The sequence below is a fragment of the Heterodontus francisci genome, chromosome 27, assembly GCF_036365525.1.
Source record: "Heterodontus francisci isolate sHetFra1 chromosome 27, sHetFra1.hap1, whole genome shotgun sequence".
Classification (NCBI taxonomy): domain Eukaryota; kingdom Metazoa; phylum Chordata; class Chondrichthyes; order Heterodontiformes; family Heterodontidae; genus Heterodontus; species Heterodontus francisci.
Window position 1 is genome coordinate 27,079,179 of NC_090397.1, and position 19,155 is coordinate 27,098,333.

The following is a 19,155-nucleotide window of genomic DNA, read 5'->3' on the forward strand; positions in this document are numbered from 1 at the left end:
TTGAATGAACTTTGCGTTAAATAACTTTCCGAAAAGTGTAAGTTGCCTGATAATCTGAATCACTGGCATTGTTAATTTTGACTTTTGGAAAAGTTCAGTATGGTTTAATAACTGTGATGATTTTAATGGATGCTCCATGATGTGTTGCTCTTGCCTGATAGGATCAATAATGGCAAAAAATTTTAATATAATGAGATAATAATCATGAAAACCTTGCTAAATGTATTGAGAATTGGCAGGCTGTATTTGTATTTCGATTGCAAGTATTGAAATTGTTAAATATTGGAATTGTTTGCAATTTACATTTGCATTTTGGAGAAGGAGGAGATTGCTGTCAATAGTTGCAGAAGCTAAATCCACTTATTACCATGAACGATGTTAGAAGATGTCAGGTCATCAAAAGTGACAGGAATGTTTGTTTGTTCTGAGATGAAAAGGTCGTGCTTGAGGCATATAATTTGGAGATTCCCTAAAGGAAATATTCTGTTCTGTTGACCTGGGGAATGATGTTGCTTCCAAGAGAAATCTGTGTTCTAATGACAGATGAAATGATTTCTGTAAATCGGAAAGTGGGAAAATGCTCAACATGGAGAAGTTGATGAAGTAATGATGCAAAATGGGATTTGTTGAGTTGGATTTTTGAAGTTTTTCTTTGTAAAATAAATCATGTTGTCTTTCCAATGTAATTTTTACTTGAAAGCAACATCTTGATATCGTTGACAAAAGATAACGACATATTTGCTGACACCATGGGAGTTAAGTTATTGGTGCTCGAAATTTAAGTGGCTTTTGGAGGAAACTTGTGCCAAGAGAAGCTCTGAAGGACAAGAATTACATTTCCTGAAGGGAGTTATTCAAATGATAATTGGGTTGTAATTATTGATCTGCTCATTGTATTTGTCGAAGCATTTGTAGCATGCTCTTTGACTGTGACCAAGTAATGATACCTAAAAAAATCTAGGAATCCATTTACAGCCAACAGTGGATTAATACTCTGCGAATGTTTCCCTACATTTTAGGGCCAACAACTACAGGTCCACCCAAACCAACAATTCCTGAGACCACCATCACTGGTGAGTATTGTTTTTATCCTCATCAGCACATGAAAATTAATATTGTGCAATTAATGAATTAATACCCTGTTATATTTCCTCTGCTACATAGGACCAGCACCAACCACAGAGACGGTACTAACTACATGTTCGACAACTGTGTATACTGGTGAGTAATATGATCCTCATTTCTTTTCACAAGAAAACTGCTCTGCCAAAGCCAGCCAGTAAAGTGTCTTGTTGGAGCATCATTGAAGTTCTTCACATGAAGTTGCCTATGGAAATGTATAAAAGAGTACGAATTGAATTATTACATATTGCTGTTGATGAGCATATTATTTATTGAATAGGCTTCTATCATCCTGTATATTGAGAATGCTTTTGATGGGAAAAAATCACGAGCAAGTAGTAATTTGGTAATTTTTTTTTATCCATTCATGGGATGTGGGCATCACTGGCTAGGGCATCATTTATTGGCCATCCCTAATTGGCCTGGAGAAGGTGTTGTTGAGCTGCCTTCTTGAACCACTGCAGTCCATGTGGGGTAGGTACACCCACAGTGCTGTTTGAAACCTTTTCCGTGCCCGATGGTAGTTACTGTGAGCACAAGTGTATTGATATTCCCTAACCCCACTGGTTATTGATGCACATTTATTTTGGGATTGAATGAAGTTTGCATGAAATTGCTTTCTGAAAAGTGAAAGTTACTGATAATTTGAATCACTGGCATTATTAATTCTCTCTTTTGGTAAAGGTCAGTACGGTTTCATAACTGTGATGATTTCAATGAATGCTCCATGACGTGTTGCTTTTTCCTGATGAGATCAATAATGGCAACATTTTCTTAATATAATGAGATAATAATCATGAAAACTGCCCCAAAGGTATTGTGCAATGGAGAACCGGAGGATTGACAGGTTCTATTTGTATTTAGAATCCAAACATTGAAATGTTTAAATTATGGAATAGTTTGCAATTTACTTTGGCATTTTGACAAACAAGGAGATTGCTGTCAATAATTGTAGAAATCGAAATCCACTTATTACCACGAAGCCTGATAGCAGAAGATGTCAGGTTATCAAAAGTCACAGGAATGTTTGTTTGTTTTGAGATGAAAGTGACTTGCAGAGGCATATAATTTGGAGAATCCCTAAAGAAAGTATTCTGTTGTGTTGATTGTGGTCAAGGATTTTGCTTCCATGTGAAAAATATGGTTTAAAGACAGATGAAATGATGGCCGGGACTTTACCCTCGGCGGACGGGAGCCGGCCACCGACTGAAGAGTCGATAGCGAACCCTCTTCTGCCTCACCTGGGGTCCTGACCCGTATTGTTCTGGTTCCCGGGCTTTAATTGCTCTGAGGCTGGATTTCCGCCCGCTTGAGGTAGGAAGTTCTGCCGAAGAGAGCACCGGCCAATCAGCGGGCTGGCAGCTCTTAGTCCCAGCAGTGCCACCGGGAGCAGTGGCCAGTGCTGAGACAACAGCCCAGCGTTAAAAAAAGATGTCGGGTGCTCTGGAACCAAGGTGAGTGTTGGTTGCCTCGCTGGGGGCAAACAGTCGGGCCCCGGTGAGGCAAGGGTGGTCGATTGGCGGGACGAGGTGGGTATTGGGTGCTGGGGGAGATTGGGGTAGCAGGGGCGGCACTCCATCGTGCACAGGGTGCCCGACCGTGAGGTCCCCCTGGGCCGGTCGAGAGCCACCTGCTTTTGTCAGGCAGCTTCTCTCAGTGCTTGGCGACCAACCTGCCAAGGGTAAAATCCCAGTGGAGGCGGGTGAAAGCCCTTAAGTGGCCGTTAAGTGGCCACTTACGGGCGTTGATTGGCCTGGGTCAGGCGGGCCAGTTTTCACCGCCACTGCCCTACATAAAGTGGTGGCGGAGGCTGGAGCGGGTCATGGAGGGTCTCCGGAGCCTCCCGCTCCGTTTTTCCCACCAACCGGCCACCGTCCCACTCTTTGTGTGGGCGGAAAATTCATCCTGATATCTGTAAATCGGAAATTGGGAAAATGCTCAGCATGGATAAATTGATGACGTAATGATGAAAAGTAGGATTTGTTCAGTGGGATTTTTGAATTTCCTCATTGGAAAATAAAATGTCATCTTCAAAATGTAATTTCTACTTGAATAGAACATCTAGATACCGTTGACAAAAGGTAATGATGCATTTGTTGACACAATGGGAGGTAAGTTGTTGTTGCTCGAAATGTAAGTGGCTTTTGCAGGCAACTTGAGCCAAGAGATGATCTGCAGGACAAGGGGTCCCGAGGGGTGTTATTCAAATGAGAATTGGACTGTAATTATTGATCTGCTCATTGTATTTGTAGAAGTATTTGTAGATTGCTGTTTGGCTGTGACCAAGTAATGATACCTAAAAAAATCTAGGAATCCATTTACAGCCAACAGTGAATTAATACTCTGCGAATTTTTCTCTACATTTTAGGGCCAACAACTGCAGTGCCACCCAAACCAACAATTTCTGAGACCACCATCACAGGTGAGTATTGTTTTTATCCTCATCATCACATGAAAATTGATTTTGTGCAATTAATGAATTAATACTCTGTAATATTTGCTCTGCTACATAGGACCAACACCAATCACAGTGAGACCTACAACTGTGTATACTGGTGAGTAATATGTTCCTTATTTTGACAAGAAATCTGCTCTGCCAAATGCCAGCCAGTAAAGAGTCTTGTTGGAGCATCCCTGAAGTTCTTCACATGAAGTTGCATATGGAAATGTATAAAAGAGTCCGAACTGAGTTGTTGCATATTGCTGTTGATAAGCTTATTATTTATTGAATATGTTTCTTTCATCCTCTATATTGGCAATGCTTTCTGATGGGAAACATATCAAACGATAACAAATAGTTTGGGCTTGATGTCTTGTTTGAAGCATTTTCTATGCCCTATGGTCATAACTGTGAGCACAAGTGTGTTGGTCTTCCTTTATGCCACTGGTTATTGATGCACATTTATTTTGTGATTGAATGAACTTTGCGTTAAATAACTTTCCGAAAAGTGTAAGTTGCCTGATAATCTGAATCACTGGCATTGTTAATTTTGACTTTTGGAAAAGTTCAGTATGGTTTAATAACTGTGATGATTTTAATGGATGCTCCATGATGTGTTGCTCTTGCCTGATATGATCAATAATGGCAAAAAATTTTAATATAATGAGATAATAATCATGAAAACCTTGCTAAATGTATTGAGAATTGGCAGGCTGTATTTGTATTGCGATTGCAAATATTGAAATTGTTAAATATTGGAATTGTTTGCAATTTACATTTGCATTTTGGAGAAGGAGGAGATTGCTGTCAATAGTTGCAGAAGCTAAATCCACTTATTACCATGAACGATGTTAGAAGATGACAGGTCATTAGAAGTCACAGGAATGTTTGTTTGTTCTGAGATGAAAAGGTCGTGCTTGAGGCATATAATTTGGAGATTCCCTAAAGGAAATATTCTGTTCTGTTGACCTGGGGAATGATGTTGCTTCCAAGAGAAATCTGTGTTCTAATGACAGATGAAATGATTTCTGTAAATCGGAAAGTGGGAAAATGCTCAACATGGAGAAGTTGATGAAGTAATGATGCAAAATGGGATTTGTTGAGTTGGATTTTTGAAGTTTTTCTTTGTAAAATAAATCATGTTGTCTTTCCAATGTAATTTTTACTTGAAAGCAACATCTTGATATCGTTGACAAAAGATAACGACATATTTGCTGACACCATGGGAGTTAAGTTATTGGTGCTCGAAATTTAAGTGGCTTTTGGAGGAAACTTGTGCCAAGAGAAGCTCTGAAGGACAAGAATTACATTTCCTGAAGGGAGTTATTCAAATGATAATTGGGTTGTAATTATTGATCTGCTCATTGTATTTGTCGAAGCATTTGTAGCATGCTCTTTGACTGTGACCAAGTAATGATACCTAAAAAAATCTAGGAATCCATTTACAGCCAACAGTGGATTAATACTCTGCGAATGTTTCCCTACATTTTAGGGCCAACAACTACAGGTCCACCCAAACCAACAATTCCTGAGACCACCATCACTGGTGAGTATTGTTTTTATCCTCATCAGCACATGAAAATTAATATTGTGCAATTAATGAATTAATACCCTGTTATATTTCCTCTGCTACATAGGACCAGCACCAACCACAGAGACGGTACTAACTACATGTTCGACAACTGTGTATACTGGTGAGTAATATGATCCTCATTTCTTTTCACAAGAAAACTGCTCTGCCAAAGCCAGCCAGTAAAGTGTCTTGTTGGAGCATCATTGAAGTTCTTCACATGAAGTTGCCTATGGAAATGTATAAAAGAGTACGAATTGAATTATTACATATTGCTGTTGATGAGCATATTATTTATTGAATAGGCTTCTATCATCCTGTATATTGAGAATGCTTTTGATGGGAAAAAATCACGAGCAAGTAGTAATTTGGTAATTTTTTTTTATCCATTCATGGGATGTGGGCATCACTGGCTAGGGCATCATTTATTGGCCATCCCTAATTGGCCTGGAGAAGGTGTTGTTGAGCTGCCTTCTTGAACCACTGCAGTCCATGTGGGGTAGGTACACCCACAGTGCTGTTTGAAACCTTTTCCGTGCCCGATGGTAGTTACTGTGAGCACAAGTGTATTGATATTCCCTAACCCCACTGGTTATTGATGCACATTTATTTTGGGATTGAATGAAGTTTGCATGAAATTGCTTTCTGAAAAGTGAAAGTTACTGATAATTTGAATCACTGGCATTATTAATTCTCTCTTTTGGTAAAGGTCAGTACGGTTTCATAACTGTGATGATTTCAATGAATGCTCCATGACGTGTTGCTTTTTCCTGATGAGATCAATAATGGCAACATTTTCTTAATATAATGAGATAATAATCATGAAAACTGCCCCAAAGGTATTGTGCAATGGAGAACCGGAGGATTGACAGGTTCTATTTGTATTTAGAATCCAAACATTGAAATGTTTAAATTATGGAATAGTTTGCAATTTACTTTGGCATTTTGACAAACAAGGAGATTGCTGTCAATAATTGTAGAAATCGAAATCCACTTATTACCACGAAGCCTGATAGCAGAAGATGTCAGGTTATCAAAAGTCACAGGAATGTTTGTTTGTTTTGAGATGAAAGTGACTTGCAGAGGCATATAATTTGGAGAATCCCTAAAGAAAGTATTCTGTTGTGTTGATTGTGGTCAAGGATTTTGCTTCCATGTGAAAAATATGGTTTAAAGACAGATGAAATGATGGCCGGGACTTTACCCTCGGCGGACGGGAGCCGGCCACCGACTGAAGAGTCGATAGCGAACCCTCTTCTGCCTCACCTGGGGTCCTGACCCGTATTGTTCTGGTTCCCGGGCTTTAATTGCTCTGAGGCTGGATTTCCGCCCGCTTGAGGTAGGAAGTTCTGCCGAAGAGAGCACCGGCCAATCAGCGGGCTGGCAGCTCTTAGTCCCAGCAGTGCCACCGGGAGCAGTGGCCAGTGCTGAGACAACAGCCCAGCGTTAAAAAAAGATGTCGGGTGCTCTGGAACCAAGGTGAGTGTTGGTTGCCTCGCTGGGGGCAAACAGTCGGGCCCCGGTGAGGCAAGGGTGGTCGATTGGCGGGACGAGGTGGGTATTGGGTGCTGGGGGAGATTGGGGTAGCAGGGGCGGCACTCCATCGTGCACAGGGTGCCCGACCGTGAGGTCCCCCTGGGCCGGTCGAGAGCCACCTGCTTTTGTCAGGCAGCTTCTCTCAGTGCTTGGCGACCAACCTGCCAAGGGTAAAATCCCAGTGGAGGCGGGTGAAAGCCCTTAAGTGGCCGTTAAGTGGCCACTTACGGGCGTTGATTGGCCTGGGTCAGGCGGGCCAGTTTTCACCGCCACTGCCCTACATAAAGTGGTGGCGGAGGCTGGAGCGGGTCATGGAGGGTCTCCGGAGCCTCCCGCTCCGTTTTTCCCACCAACCGGCCACCGTCCCACTCTTTGTGTGGGCGGAAAATTCATCCTGATATCTGTAAATCGGAAATTGGGAAAATGCTCAGCATGGATAAATTGATGACGTAATGATGAAAAGTAGGATTTGTTCAGTGGGATTTTTGAATTTCCTCATTGGAAAATAAAATGTCATCTTCAAAATGTAATTTCTACTTGAATAGAACATCTAGATACCGTTGACAAAAGGTAATGATGCATTTGTTGACACAATGGGAGGTAAGTTGTTGTTGCTCGAAATGTAAGTGGCTTTTGCAGGCAACTTGAGCCAAGAGATGATCTGCAGGACAAGGGGTCCCGAGGGGTGTTATTCAAATGAGAATTGGGCTGTAATTATTGATCTGCTCATTGTATTTGTAGAAGTATTTGTAGATTGCTGTTTGGCTGTGACCAAGTAATGATACCTAAAAAAATCTAGGAATCCATTTACAGCCAACAGTGAATTAATACTCTGCAAATTTTTCCCTACATTTTAGGGCCAACAACTGCAGTGCCACCCAAACCAACAATTTCTGAGACCACCATCACAGGTGAGTATTGTTTTTATCCTCATCATCACATGAAAATTGATTTTGTGCAATTAATGAATTAATACTCTGTAATATTTGCTCTGCTACATAGGACCAACACCAATCACAGTGAGACCTACAACTGTGTATACTGGTGAGTAATATGTTCCTTATTTTGACAAGAAATCTGCTCTGCCAAATGCCAGCCAGTAAAGAGTCTTGTTGGAGCATCCCTGAAGTTCTTCACATGAAGTTGCATATGGAAATGTATAAAAGAGTCCGAACTGAGTTGTTGCATATTGCTGTTGATAAGCTTATTATTTATTGAATATGTTTCTTTCATCCTCTATATTGGCAATGCTTTCTGATGGGAAACATATCAAACGATAACAAATAGTTTGGGCTTGATGTCTTGTTTGAAGCATTTTCTATGCCCTATGGTCATAACTGTGAGCACAAGTGTGTTGGTCTTCCTTTATGCCACTGGTTATTGATGCACATTTATTTTGTGATTGAATGAACTTTGCGTTAAATAACTTTCCGAAAAGTGTAAGTTGCCTGATAATCTGAATCACTGGCATTGTTAATTTTGACTTTTGGAAAAGTTCAGTATGGTTTAATAACTGTGATGATTTTAATGGATGCTCCATGATGTGTTGCTCTTGCCTGATATGATCAATAATGGCAAAAAATTTTAATATAATGAGATAATAATCATGAAAACCTTGCTAAATGTATTGAGAATTGGCAGGCTGTATTTGTATTGCGATTGCAAATATTGAAATTGTTAAATATTGGAATTGTTTGCAATTTACATTTGCATTTTGGAGAAGGAGGAGATTGCTGTCAATAGTTGCAGAAGCTAAATCCACTTATTACCATGAACGATGTTAGAAGATGACAGGTCATTAGAAGTCACAGGAATGTTTGTTTGTTCTGAGATGAAAAGGTCGTGCTTGAGGCATATAATTTGGAGATTCCCTAAAGGAAATATTCTGTTCTGTTGACCTGGGGAATGATGTTGCTTCCAAGAGAAATCTGTGTTCTAATGACAGATGAAATGATTTCTGTAAATCGGAAAGTGGGAAAATGCTCAACATGGAGAAGTTGATGAAGTAATGATGCAAAATGGGATTTGTTGAGTTGGATTTTTGAAGTTTTTCTTTGTAAAATAAATCATGTTGTCTTTCCAATGTAATTTTTACTTGAAAGCAACATCTTGATATCGTTGACAAAAGATAACGACATATTTGCTGACACCATGGGAGTTAAGTTATTGGTGCTCGAAATTTAAGTGGCTTTTGGAGGAAACTTGTGCCAAGAGAAGCTCTGAAGGACAAGAATTACATTTCCTGAAGGGAGTTATTCAAATGATAATTGGGTTGTAATTATTGATCTGCTCATTGTATTTGTCGAAGCATTTGTAGCATGCTCTTTGACTGTGACCAAGTAATGATACCTAAAAAAATCTAGGAATCCATTTACAGCCAACAGTGGATTAATACTCTGCGAATGTTTCCCTACATTTTAGGGCCAACAACTACAGGTCCACCCAAACCAACAATTCCTGAGACCACCATCACTGGTGAGTATTGTTTTTATCCTCATCAGCACATGAAAATTAATATTGTGCAATTAATGAATTAATACCCTGTTATATTTCCTCTGCTACATAGGACCAGCACCAACCACAGAGACGGTACTAACTACATGTTCGACAACTGTGTATACTGGTGAGTAATATGATCCTCATTTCTTTTCACAAGAAAACTGCTCTGCCAAAGCCAGCCAGTAAAGTGTCTTGTTGGAGCATCATTGAAGTTCTTCACATGAAGTTGCCTATGGAAATGTATAAAAGAGTACGAATTGAATTATTACATATTGCTGTTGATGAGCATATTATTTATTGAATAGGCTTCTATCATCCTGTATATTGAGAATGCTTTTGATGGGAAAAAATCACGAGCAAGTAGTAATTTGGTAATTTTTTTTTATCCATTCATGGGATGTGGGCATCACTGGCTAGGGCATCATTTATTGGCCATCCCTAATTGGCCTGGAGAAGGTGTTGTTGAGCTGCCTTCTTGAACCACTGCAGTCCATGTGGGGTAGGTACACCCACAGTGCTGTTTGAAACCTTTTCCGTGCCCGATGGTAGTTACTGTGAGCACAAGTGTATTGATATTCCCTAACCCCACTGGTTATTGATGCACATTTATTTTGGGATTGAATGAAGTTTGCATGAAATTGCTTTCTGAAAAGTGAAAGTTACTGATAATTTGAATCACTGGCATTATTAATTCTCTCTTTTGGTAAAGGTCAGTACGGTTTCATAACTGTGATGATTTCAATGAATGCTCCATGACGTGTTGCTTTTTCCTGATGAGATCAATAATGGCAACATTTTCTTAATATAATGAGATAATAATCATGAAAACTGCCCCAAAGGTATTGTGCAATGGAGAACCGGAGGATTGACAGGTTCTATTTGTATTTAGAATCCAAACATTGAAATGTTTAAATTATGGAATAGTTTGCAATTTACTTTGGCATTTTGACAAACAAGGAGATTGCTGTCAATAATTGTAGAAATCGAAATCCACTTATTACCACGAAGCCTGATAGCAGAAGATGTCAGGTTATCAAAAGTCACAGGAATGTTTGTTTGTTTTGAGATGAAAGTGACTTGCAGAGGCATATAATTTGGAGAATCCCTAAAGAAAGTATTCTGTTGTGTTGATTGTGGTCAAGGATTTTGCTTCCATGTGAAAAATATGGTTTAAAGACAGATGAAATGATGGCCGGGACTTTACCCTCGGCGGACGGGAGCCGGCCACCGACTGAAGAGTCGATAGCGAACCCTCTTCTGCCTCACCTGGGGTCCTGACCCGTATTGTTCTGGTTCCCGGGCTTTAATTGCTCTGAGGCTGGATTTCCGCCCGCTTGAGGTAGGAAGTTCTGCCGAAGAGAGCACCGGCCAATCAGCGGGCTGGCAGCTCTTAGTCCCAGCAGTGCCACCGGGAGCAGTGGCCAGTGCTGAGACAACAGCCCAGCGTTAAAAAAAGATGTCGGGTGCTCTGGAACCAAGGTGAGTGTTGGTTGCCTCGCTGGGGGCAAACAGTCGGGCCCCGGTGAGGCAAGGGTGGTCGATTGGCGGGACGAGGTGGGTATTGGGTGCTGGGGGAGATTGGGGTAGCAGGGGCGGCACTCCATCGTGCACAGGGTGCCCGACCGTGAGGTCCCCCTGGGCCGGTCGAGAGCCACCTGCTTTTGTCAGGCAGCTTCTCTCAGTGCTTGGCGACCAACCTGCCAAGGGTAAAATCCCAGTGGAGGCGGGTGAAAGCCCTTAAGTGGCCGTTAAGTGGCCACTTACGGGCGTTGATTGGCCTGGGTCAGGCGGGCCAGTTTTCACCGCCACTGCCCTACATAAAGTGGTGGCGGAGGCTGGAGCGGGTCATGGAGGGTCTCCGGAGCCTCCCGCTCCGTTTTTCCCACCAACCGGCCACCGTCCCACTCTTTGTGTGGGCGGAAAATTCATCCTGATATCTGTAAATCGGAAATTGGGAAAATGCTCAGCATGGATAAATTGATGACGTAATGATGAAAAGTAGGATTTGTTCAGTGGGATTTTTGAATTTCCTCATTGGAAAATAAAATGTCATCTTCAAAATGTAATTTCTACTTGAATAGAACATCTAGATACCGTTGACAAAAGGTAATGATGCATTTGTTGACACAATGGGAGGTAAGTTGTTGTTGCTCGAAATGTAAGTGGCTTTTGCAGGCAACTTGAGCCAAGAGATGATCTGCAGGACAAGGGGTCCCGAGGGGTGTTATTCAAATGAGAATTGGGCTGTAATTATTGATCTGCTCATTGTATTTGTAGAAGTATTTGTAGATTGCTGTTTGGCTGTGACCAAGTAATGATACCTAAAAAAATCTAGGAATCCATTTACAGCCAACAGTGAATTAATACTCTGCAAATTTTTCCCTACATTTTAGGGCCAACAACTGCAGTGCCACCCAAACCAACAATTTCTGAGACCACCATCACAGGTGAGTATTGTTTTTATCCTCATCATCACATGAAAATTGATTTTGTGCAATTAATGAATTAATACTCTGTAATATTTGCTCTGCTACATAGGACCAACACCAATCACAGTGAGACCTACAACTGTGTATACTGGTGAGTAATATGTTCCTTATTTTGACAAGAAATCTGCTCTGCCAAATGCCAGCCAGTAAAGAGTCTTGTTGGAGCATCCCTGAAGTTCTTCACATGAAGTTGCATATGGAAATGTATAAAAGAGTCCGAACTGAGTTGTTGCATATTGCTGTTGATAAGCTTATTATTTATTGAATATGTTTCTTTCATCCTCTATATTGGCAATGCTTTCTGATGGGAAACATATCAAACGATAACAAATAGTTTGGGCTTGATGTCTTGTTTGAAGCATTTTCTATGCCCTATGGTCATAACTGTGAGCACAAGTGTGTTGGTCTTCCTTTATGCCACTGGTTATTGATGCACATTTATTTTGTGATTGAATGAACTTTGCGTTAAATAACTTTCCGAAAAGTGTAAGTTGCCTGATAATCTGAATCACTGGCATTGTTAATTTTGACTTTTGGAAAAGTTCAGTATGGTTTAATAACTGTGATGATTTTAATGGATGCTCCATGATGTGTTGCTCTTGCCTGATATGATCAATAATGGCAAAAAATTTTAATATAATGAGATAATAATCATGAAAACCTTGCTAAATGTATTGAGAATTGGCAGGCTGTATTTGTATTGCGATTGCAAATATTGAAATTGTTAAATATTGGAATTGTTTGCAATTTACATTTGCATTTTGGAGAAGGAGGAGATTGCTGTCAATAGTTGCAGAAGCTAAATCCACTTATTACCATGAACGATGTTAGAAGATGACAGGTCATTAGAAGTCACAGGAATGTTTGTTTGTTCTGAGATGAAAAGGTCGTGCTTGAGGCATATAATTTGGAGATTCCCTAAAGGAAATATTCTGTTCTGTTGACCTGGGGAATGATGTTGCTTCCAAGAGAAATCTGTGTTCAAATGACAGATGAAATGATTTCTGTAAATCGGAAAGTGGGAAAATGCTCAACATGGAGAAGTTGATGAAGTAATGATGCAAAATGGGATTTGTTGAGTTGGATTTTTGAAGTTTTTCTTTGTAAAATAAATCATGTTGTCTTTCCAATGTAATTTTTACTTGAAAGCAACATCTTGATATCGTTGACAAAAGATAACGACATATTTGCTGACACCATGGGAGTTAAGTTATTGGTGCTCGAAATTTAAGTGGCTTTTGGAGGAAACTTGTGCCAAGAGAAGCTCTGAAGGACAAGAATTACATTTCCTGAAGGGAGTTATTCAAATGATAATTGGGTTGTAATTATTGATCTGCTCATTGTATTTGTCGAAGCATTTGTAGCATGCTCTTTGACTGTGACCAAGTAATGATACCAAAAAAAATCTAGGAATCCATTTACAGCCAACAGTGGATTAATACTCTGCGAATGTTTCCCTACATTTTAGGGCCAACAACTACAGGTCCACCCAAACCAACAATTCCTGAGACCACCATCACTGGTGAGTATTGTTTTTATCCTCATCAGCACATGAAAATTAATATTGTGCAATTAATGAATTAATACCCTGTTATATTTCCTCTGCTACATAGGACCAGCACCAACCACAGAGACGGTACTAACTACATGTTCGACAACTGTGTATACTGGTGAGTAATATGATCCTCATTTCTTTTCACAAGAAAACTGCTCTGCCAAAGCCAGCCAGTAAAGTGTCTTGTTGGAGCATCATTGAAGTTCTTCACATGAAGTTGCCTATGGAAATGTATAAAAGAGTACGAATTGAATTATTACATATTGCTGTTGATGAGCATATTATTTATTGAATAGGCTTCTATCATCCTGTATATTGAGAATGCTTTTGATGGGAAAAAATCACGAGCAAGTAGTAATTTGGTAATTTTTTTTTATCCATTCATGGGATGTGGGCATCACTGGCTAGGGCATCATTTATTGGCCATCCCTAATTGGACTGGAGAAGGTGTTGTTGAGCTGCCTTCTTGAACCACTGCAGTCCATGTGGGGTAGGTACACCCACAGTGCTGTTTGAAACCTTTTCCGTGCCCGATGGTAGTTACTGTGAGCACAAGTGTATTGATATTCCCTAACCCCACTGGTTATTGATGCACATTTATTTTGGGATTGAATGAAGTTTGCATGAAATTGCTTTCTGAAAAGTGAAAGTTACTGATAATTTGAATCACTGGCATTATTAATTCTCTCTTTTGGTAAAGGTCAGTACGGTTTCATAACTGTGATGATTTCAATGAATGCTCCATGACGTGTTGCTTTTTCCTGATGAGATCAATAATGGCAACATTTTCTTAATATAATGAGATAATAATCATGAAAACTGCCCCAAAGGTATTGAGTAATGGAGAACCGGAGGATTGACAGGTTCTATTTGTATTTAGAATCCAAACATTGAAATGTTTAAATTATGGAATAGTTTGCAATTTACTTTGGCATTTTGACAAACAAGGAGATTGCTGTCAATAATTGTAGAAATCGAAATCCACTTATTACCACGAAGCCTGATAGCAGAAGATGTCAGGTTATCAAAAGTCACAGGAATGTTTGTTTGTTTTGAGATGAAAGTGACTTGCAGAGGCATATAATTTGGAGAATCCCTAAAGAAAGTATTCTGTTGTGTTGATTGTGGTCAAGGATTTTGCTTCCATGTGAAAAATGTGGTTTAAAGACAGATGAAATGATGGCCGGGACTTTACCCTCGGCGGACGGGAGCCGGCCACCGACTGAAGAGTCGATAGCGAACCCTCTTCTGCCTCACCTGGGGTCCTGACCCGTATTGTTCTGGTTCCCGGGCTTTAATTGCTCTGAGGCTGGATTTCCGCCCGCTTGAGGTAGGAAGTTCTGCCGAAGAGAGCACCGGCCAATCAGCGGGCTGGCAGCTCTTAGTCCCAGCAGTGCCACCGGGAGCAGTGGCCAGTGCTGAGACAACAGCCCAGCGTTAAAAAAAGATGTCGGGTGCTCTGGAACCAAGGTGAGTGTTGGTTGCCTCGCTGGGGGCAAACAGTCGGGCCCCGGTGAGGCAAGGGTGGTCGATTGGCGGGACGAGGTGGGTATTGGGTGCTGGGGGAGATTGGGGTAGCAGGGGCGGCACTCCATCGTGCACAGGGTGCCCGACCGTGAGGTCCCCCTGGGCCGGTCGAGAGCCACCTGCTTTTGTCAGGCAGCTTCTCTCAGTGCTTGGCGACCAACCTGCCAAGGGTAAAATCCCAGTGGAGGCGGGTGAAAGCCCTTAAGTGGCCGTTAAGTGGCCACTTACGGGCGTTGATTGGCCTGGGTCAGGCGGGCCAGTTTTCACCGCCACTGCCCTACATAAAGTGGTGGCGGAGGCTGGAGCGGGTCATGGAGGGTCTCCGGAGCCTCCCGCTCCGTTTTTCCCACCAACCGGCCACCGTCCCACTCTTTGTGTGGACGAAAAATTCATCCTGATATCTGTAAATCGGAAATTGGGAAAATGCTCAGCATGGATAAATTGATGACGTAATGATGAAAAGTAGGATTTCTTCAGTGGGATTTTTGAATTTCCTCATTGGAAAATAAAATGTCATCTTCAAAATGTAATTTCTACTTGAATAGAACATCTAGATACCGTTGACAAAAGGTAATGATGCATTTGTTGACACAATGGGAGGTAAGTTGTTGTTGCTCGAAATGTAAGTGGCTTTTGCAGGCAACTTGAGCCAAGAGATGATCTGCAGGACAAGGGGTCCCAAGGGGTGTTATTCAAATGAGAATTGGGCTGTAATTATTGATCTGCTCATTGTATTTGTAGAAGTATTTGTGGATTGCTGTTTGGCTGTGACCAAGTAATGATACCTAAAAAAAATCTAGGAATCCATTTACAGCCAACAGTGAATTAATACTCTGCGAATTTTTCCCTACATTTTAGGGCCAACAACTGCAGTGCCACCCAAACCAACAATTTCTGAGACCACCATCACTGGTGAGTATTGTTTTTATCCTCATCATCACATGAAAATTGATTTTGTGCAATTAATGAATTAATACTCTGTAATATTTGCTCTGCTACATAGGACCAACACCAATCACAGTGAGACCTACAACTGTGTATACTGGTGAGTAATATGTTCCTTATTTTGACAAGAAATCTGCTCTGCCAAATGCCAGCCAGTAAAGAGTCTTGTTGGAGCATCCCTGAAGTTCTTCACATGAAGTTGCATATGGAAATGTATAAAAGAGTCCGAACTGAGTTGTTGCATATTGCTGTTAATAAGCTTATTATTTATTGAATATGTTTCTTTCATCCTCTGTATTGACAATGCTTTCTGATGGGAAACATATCAAACGATAACAAATAGTTTGGGCTTGATGTCTTGTTTGAAGCATTTTCGATGCCCTATGGTCATAACTGTGAGCACAAGTGTGTTGGTCTTCCTTTATGCCACTGGTTATTGATGCACATTTATTTTGTGATTGAATGAACTTTGCGTTAAATAACTTTCCGAAAAGTGTAAGTTGCCTGATAATCTGAATCACTGGCATTGTTAATTTTGACTTTTGGAAAAGTTCAGTATGGTTTAATAACTGTGATGATTTTAATGGATGCTCCATGATGTGTTGCTCTTGCCTGATATGATCAATAATGGCAAAACATTTTAATATAATGAGATAATAATCATGAAAACCTTGCTAAATGTATTGAGCAATGGAGAACAGGAGAATTGGCAGGCTGTATTTGTATTTCGATTGCAAATATTGAAATTGTTAAATATTGGAATTGTTTGCAATTTACATTTGCATTTTGGAGAAGGAGGAGATTGCTGTCAATAGTTGCAGAAGCTAAATCCACTTATTACCATGAACGATGATAGAAGATGTCAGGTCATCAAAAGTCTCAGGAATGTTTGTTTGTTCTGAGATGAAAAGGACGTGCTTGAGGCATATAATTTGGAGATTCCCTAAAGGAAATATTCTGTTCTGTTGACCTGGGGAATGATGTTGCTTCCAAGAGAAATCTGTGTTCTAATGACAGATGAAATGATTTCTGTAAATCGGAAAGTGGGAAAATGCTCAACATGGAGAAGTTGATGAAGTAATGATGCAAAATGGGATTTGTTGAGTTGGATTTTTGAAGTTTTTCTTTGTAAAATAAATCATGTTGTCTTTCCAATGTAATTTTTACTTGAAAGCAACATCTTGATATCGTTGACAAAAGATAACGACATATTTGCTGACACCATGGGAGTTAAGTTATTGGTGCTCGAAATTTAAGTGGCTTTTGCAGGAAACTTGTGCCAAGAGAAGCTCTGAAGGACAAGAATTACATTTCCTGAAGGGAGTTATTCAAATGATAATTGGGTTGTAATTATTGATCTGCTCATTGTATTTGTCGAAGCATTTGTAGCCTGCTCTTTGACTGTGACCAAGTAATGATACCTAAAAAAATCTAGGAATCCATTTACAGCCAACAGTGGATTAATACTCTGCGAATGTTTCCCTACATTTTAGGGCCAACAACTACAGGTCCACCCAAACCAACAATTCCTGAGACCACCATCACTGGTGAGTATTGTTTTTATCCTGATCAGCACATGAAAATTAATATTGTGCAATTAATGAATTAATACCCTGTTATATTTCCTCTGCTACATAGGACCAGCACCAACCACAGAGACGGTACTAACTACATGTTCGACAACTGTGTATACTGGTGAGTAATATGATCCTCATTTCTTTTCACAAGAAAACTGCTCTGCCAAAGCCAGCCAGTAAAGTGTCTTGTTGGAGCATCATTGAAGATCTTCACATGAAGTTGCCTATGGAAATGTATAAAAGAGTACGAATTGAATTATTACATATTGCCGTTGATGAGCATATTATTTATTGAATAGGCTTCTATCATCCTGTATATTGAGAATGCTTTTGATGGGAAAAAATCACGAGCAAGTAGTAATTTGGTAATTTTTTTTAATCCATTCATGGGATGTGGGCATCACTGGCTGGGGCATCATTTATTGGCCATCCCTAATTGGCCTGGAGAAGGTGTTGTTGAGCTGCCTTCTTGAACCACTGCAGTCCATGTGGGGTAGGTACACCCACAGTGCTGTTTGAAACCTTTTCCGTGCCCGATGGTAGTTACTGTGAGCACAAGTGTATTGATATTCCCTAACCCCACTGGTTATTGATGCACATTTATTTTGGGATTGAATGAAGTTTGCATGAAATTGCTTTCTGAAAAGTGAAAGTTACTGATAATTTGAATCACTGGCATTATTAATTCTCTCTTTTGGTAAAGGTCAGTACGGTTTCATAACTGTGATGATTTCAATGAATGCTCCATGACGTGTTGCTTTTTCCTGATGAGATCAATAATGGCAACATTTTCTTAATATAATGAGATAATAATCATGAAAACTGCCCCAAAGGTATTGAGCAATGGAGAACCGGAGGATTGACAGGTTCTATTTGTATTTAGAATCCAAACATTGAAATGTTTAAATTATGGAATAGTTTGCAATTTACTTTGGCATTTTGACAAACAAGGAGATTGCTGTCAATAATTGTAGAAATCGAAATCCACTTATTACCACGAAGCCTGATAGCAGAAGATGTCAGGTTATCAAAAGTCACAGGAATGTTTGTTTGTTTTGAGATGAAAGTGACTTGCAGAGGCATATAATTTGGAGAATCCCTAAAGAAAGTATTCTGTTGTGTTGATTGTGGTCAAGGATTTTGCTTCCATGTGAAAAATGTGGTTTAAAGACAGATGAAATGATGGCTGGGACTTTTCCCTCGGCGGACGGGAGCCGGCCACTGACTGAAGAGTCGATAGCGAACCCTCTTCTGCCTCACCTGGGGTCCTGACCCGTATTGTTCTGGTTCCCGGGTTTTAATTGCTCTGAGGCTGGATTTCCGCCCGCTTGAGGTAGGAAGTTCTGCCGAAGAGAGCACCGGCCAATCAGCGGGCTGGCAGCTCTTAGTCCCAGCAGTGCCACCGGAAGAAGTGGCCAAAGCTGAGACAACAGCCCAGCGTTAAAGAAAGATGTCGGGTGCTCTGGAACCAAGGTGAGTGTTGGTTGCCTTGCTGGGGGCAAACAGTCGGGCCCCGGTGAGGCAAGGGTGGTCGATTGGCGGGACGAGGGGGGTATTGGGTGCTGGGGGAGATTGGGGTAGCAGGGGCGGCACTCCATCGTGCACAGGGTGCCCGACCGTGAGGTCCCCCTGGGCCGGTCGAGAGCCACCTGCTTTTGTCAGGCAGCTTCTCTCAGTGCTTGGAGACCAACCTGCCAAGGGTAAAATCCCAGTGGAGGCGGGTGAAAGCCCTTCAGTGGCCGTTAAGTGGCCACTTACGGGCGTTGATTGGCCTGGGTCAGGCGGGCCATTTTTCACCGCCACTGCCCTACATAAAGTGGTGGTGGAGGCTGGTGCGGGTCATGGAAGGTCTCCGGAGCCTCCCGCTCCGTTTTTCCCACCAACCGGCCACCGTC

The 19,155-nt window shown here is 41.0% G+C and overlaps 1 protein-coding gene across 1 annotated transcript in view; it reads left to right on the top strand.

The window, feature by feature from the left end:
* The window catches only part of LOC137384929 (mucin-2-like), a 111,947-nt gene that overhangs the window by 54,046 nt on the left and 38,746 nt on the right, over positions 1–19,155 (top strand). The window contains exons 51-68 of the mRNA XM_068059638.1: positions 1,020–1,073; positions 1,165–1,221; positions 3,491–3,544; positions 3,636–3,677; positions 5,055–5,108; positions 5,200–5,256; positions 7,526–7,579; positions 7,671–7,712; positions 9,090–9,143; positions 9,235–9,291; positions 11,561–11,614; positions 11,706–11,747; positions 13,125–13,178; positions 13,270–13,326; positions 15,597–15,650; positions 15,742–15,783; positions 17,177–17,230; positions 17,322–17,378. Of these exons, the coding sequence (XP_067915739.1) occupies positions 1,020–1,073; positions 1,165–1,221; positions 3,491–3,544; positions 3,636–3,677; positions 5,055–5,108; positions 5,200–5,256; positions 7,526–7,579; positions 7,671–7,712; positions 9,090–9,143; positions 9,235–9,291; positions 11,561–11,614; positions 11,706–11,747; positions 13,125–13,178; positions 13,270–13,326; positions 15,597–15,650; positions 15,742–15,783; positions 17,177–17,230; positions 17,322–17,378 (939 nt within the window). The remainder of the gene's footprint in view (positions 1–1,019; positions 1,074–1,164; positions 1,222–3,490; positions 3,545–3,635; positions 3,678–5,054; positions 5,109–5,199; positions 5,257–7,525; positions 7,580–7,670; positions 7,713–9,089; positions 9,144–9,234; positions 9,292–11,560; positions 11,615–11,705; positions 11,748–13,124; positions 13,179–13,269; positions 13,327–15,596; positions 15,651–15,741; positions 15,784–17,176; positions 17,231–17,321; positions 17,379–19,155) is intronic.